We start from the raw sequence: 3329 nt of genomic DNA, 5'->3' as shown, positions 1-3329 counted from the left end.
ACCATTCATCAAGGACCTTTGCTCAACTATGTTCGTAGCAGCTGTATTTGTAATGCACAGAATCTGGAAGCAACCAGATGTCCCACAAAGGATGAATGGATACGGAAATTGTGGCATATTTACACAGTGGAATACTACTCGGCTATTAAAAACAAGGAAATCATGAAGCAGAACGATTTTCAAAAATTCAGGTCACTCCATAGAGTTCAATAACTTATGTGTTTCTTCACTTTTCCTGAAATTTAGAAATATTGACTATTTTTTTTTGGGGGGGGGAGTGTGTGATTTCTTTTCTGAAAAAACATTAATAAGAATTTTCTTAAAATTGTCATTCTCTTAGAACAGAGAAAATATGACTGTTGACCTACCAGAGATCCCTCAACCCAAACTAATTGTTCCTTCTTTCCAGTGTCTTCCAGCAAATTTTGCTACATTTAACTTAGGTTACTCTCTGGCCACCAGAGGGCGCAGCATCCTAACGCTATAGCATTTCCTGTGAGAACTTAAGTTTAGACTGTTTCTCAGTGTTTTCACAAATTGAGAACATTGAGGAGATGGCACTAAAGTTGAACTCTTCTCCGGGCTTCGTGACTGTGGTACTTCTCATGCTCAGTAAGTAAAGTGACCTTAAACCTTTTCCTTTTTTATATCAGAAAAAAAAAAAAAAAATCTGGAGCCCTGAATATATCCATATATCTGTTTTGTTTTTCTTTTTGTTTTTTTCCCAGCAAGGACCCACGGAGACTCAGTGACTCAGACAGAAGGTCAAATGGTCCTCTCAGAAGACGAATTTCTTACTATACACTGCAACTATTCAGCCTCAGGTTACCCAGCCCTGTTCTGGTATGTGCAGTATCCTGGAGAAGGCCCCCAGCTCCTCCTGAAAGTCATCACAGCTGGTGAGAAGGGAAGCAGCAGAGGGTTTGAAGCCACATATGATAGAGGAACCACCTCCTTCCACTTGCAGAAAGCCTCGGTGCAGGAGTCAGACTCGGCTGTGTACTACTGTGCTCTGGGTGACACAGTGGCAGACACTGCAGGGGGAGCTGAGCACAAACTCAGCAGCTGAATGCTGGGCTCCTGCCTCTCCAATCGCTTTGTTTCTTCATTGTGTTGTGTGCCTCTATGTTTCTCTAATTGGCACAAACATCACACAAATATCTACAGCAGAAGAGCAAGAAGTAGGCTCTTCCATATTCAAGTCTAGACTGGAACTGACCCAAAATCTGATGCAAGAGCATGTGCCTCATGCCTCACAGCAAAGCTATGGGTAAGGAAGCTTGTCCTCCATGTGTTCTTCCACAGCTCTTTGGTAGAACTATCTGTATTTTATTTGTGCCAGGAAAAGAGGCTTCTAAATAATTTCTTCTGAAACTATGGAGGGAGAAGTGACAGGAGAGCCCAGTGTCCTCAGTCCTGGGATTCCTATTGAGAAGGAAGGAAAAGAAGAAAGGAGGACAGAGCCAGGCCTGTAGTGCAAGCACGCAGAACAAAGGGGCTTGCAGGGCATAAAAATAGCACTTTTCTGTTGTTAATAGGATCAGGCTGAGGCTCAAACACAAGAGGAGAAGCAAAGTTGGAACAGGAGAACATAGGTGGAATGGAAGTTGAACTCTGTGCAGCAAAGGGGGCAGCTGGTTCTCTGGCTTGCCTCAGAAGAGTTTCAGTGCTTGGGGGAGGGCAAACATATTTTCAGACCTTGAAAAAACAATGCTCAATTTCATATGGAAAAACAAAATCCCCAGAATTGATAAAACAATCCTGTACAATAAAAGATCTTCTGGAGGTTATCTCCATCCCTGATCTCAAGCTGTACTAGAGAGCAACAGTAATTAAAACAGTATGGTACTGGCATAGAAACAGACTGGTGGATCAATGGTATAAAATTGTAGACCCAGAAATAAACCCACATACCTACAGAAACTTAATTTTGACAAAAAAAAAAAAAACATACAATGGAAAAAAAAACAGCATCTTCAACAAATGGTGCTGTTCTACATGTAGAAAATGCAAATAGACCCATATTTATCACCCTGCACAAAACTAAACTCCAACTGGGTCAAAGACTGTAACATAAAAACAATTACACTAAATTTGTTAGAAGAAAAAGTGAGGAAGAGTCTTGACCTCATTGTCACAGGAGACAACTTCCTGAACAAAATAACAACAGCACAGGCTCTAAGATCAACAATCAATAAATGGGACCTCATAAAACTGAAATGCTTCTATAAGGCAAAGGACACTGTCATCAGAACAAAATGACAACCTACAGACTGGGAAAAGATCTTCACCCACCTTACATCTGAAAGAGGTCTAATCCCAGCAAAGGGGGCAGCTGGTTCAGGACTGATTATTTGCTGATGGTAACCAATTAGGGGATCCATACAGTGGAGGTTTGTTTCTTACTCTCAGCACTTCTTACTTGCCTGGAGTTGTTTGTTTATGGTTGGGGCTTCGTGAGAATTCCCCTTTCCATGTTAGCTAGTCTATTGGTGTTGCACTTCTTCAGGTCTTTTTTAGGTTCAGAAAACAAGTGAGGTGCCCAGTCATCATCAATACATGTCCAACTTAACTCCTTTGCTTAAGTCTCAGGAAACAGCACGGAAGACGAAGTGTAAGGACTGAAGACACCAGAGGACCAGGAAAGTTGATATGAAATTGTGTCTCCTACAAATGATCATAAAACCTCACTCCAGCGATATGATTTTAAAAGTATTTGGTTAAAGGTTACTATTATGGCAGGTGGGCTGATTAAAACTATCTTCTTTTCTCTCTCTCTCTCTCTCTCTCTGCTGTGAATATTAGGCTCTTTCCACACTCACTAGTCATCTGAATGTGCAGGACTAATTTCACAGGAGTTTGTATTATTGTAGTAAATCATAGGTTTATACACGTGTGTCAACAAAAGTGATAAGCAATGTCCATAAGTGAATACATATTCTAACCTTCATGAACAGGCCAGGCAGACCACTCTTGAGAGCCTTACCTCTTTCAGTTCAATATTTCCAGTGTATCTTTCTGCTCACATCGCAAGACCTTTACTGCCAGGGCCCCAGTCCACTGGGTTGGTCTCAGGATAGGAGAGCCAGACACCACACAAGCCCATCACCTTCCACCCAGGAACTCTGTCTTCAAAGTCTCAGTCCCTGTGGTCTTCCTCAGTAAGAGTGAGCAAGCTCCTATGTGATTCCACTCCTATGTGATTCCTATGTGATTTCTCAACTCTCCAATTCATCACCTTGTAGCTTCAACTCAGGATACAGCATTCAGTGAGCTAAAATCTTATATCAAAGACACAACCATCACCCTAATTCTAGATGGAAGATCTC

At 41.6% G+C, this 3329-nt stretch overlaps 1 gene segment (V, D, J or C); it reads left to right on the top strand.

Annotated features, from left to right (window-relative positions):
* The first annotated feature begins 554 nt into the window (after window positions 1–554).
* Window positions 555–1069, top strand: LOC132656382 (T cell receptor alpha variable 9-2-like). The segment is given in 2 exon segments: window positions 555–612; window positions 729–1069. Coding segments are annotated over 2 exon segments (399 nt in total).
* Window positions 1070–3329: the final 2260 nt, after the last annotated feature.

This window comes from Meriones unguiculatus, chromosome 9 (assembly GCF_030254825.1).
Source record: "Meriones unguiculatus strain TT.TT164.6M chromosome 9, Bangor_MerUng_6.1, whole genome shotgun sequence".
In the NCBI taxonomy this organism is placed as follows: Eukaryota; Metazoa; Chordata; class Mammalia; order Rodentia; family Muridae; genus Meriones; species Meriones unguiculatus.
Note: the sequence above shows the minus strand (reverse complement) of the source record. Positions and strands in the feature narration are given on the sequence as shown.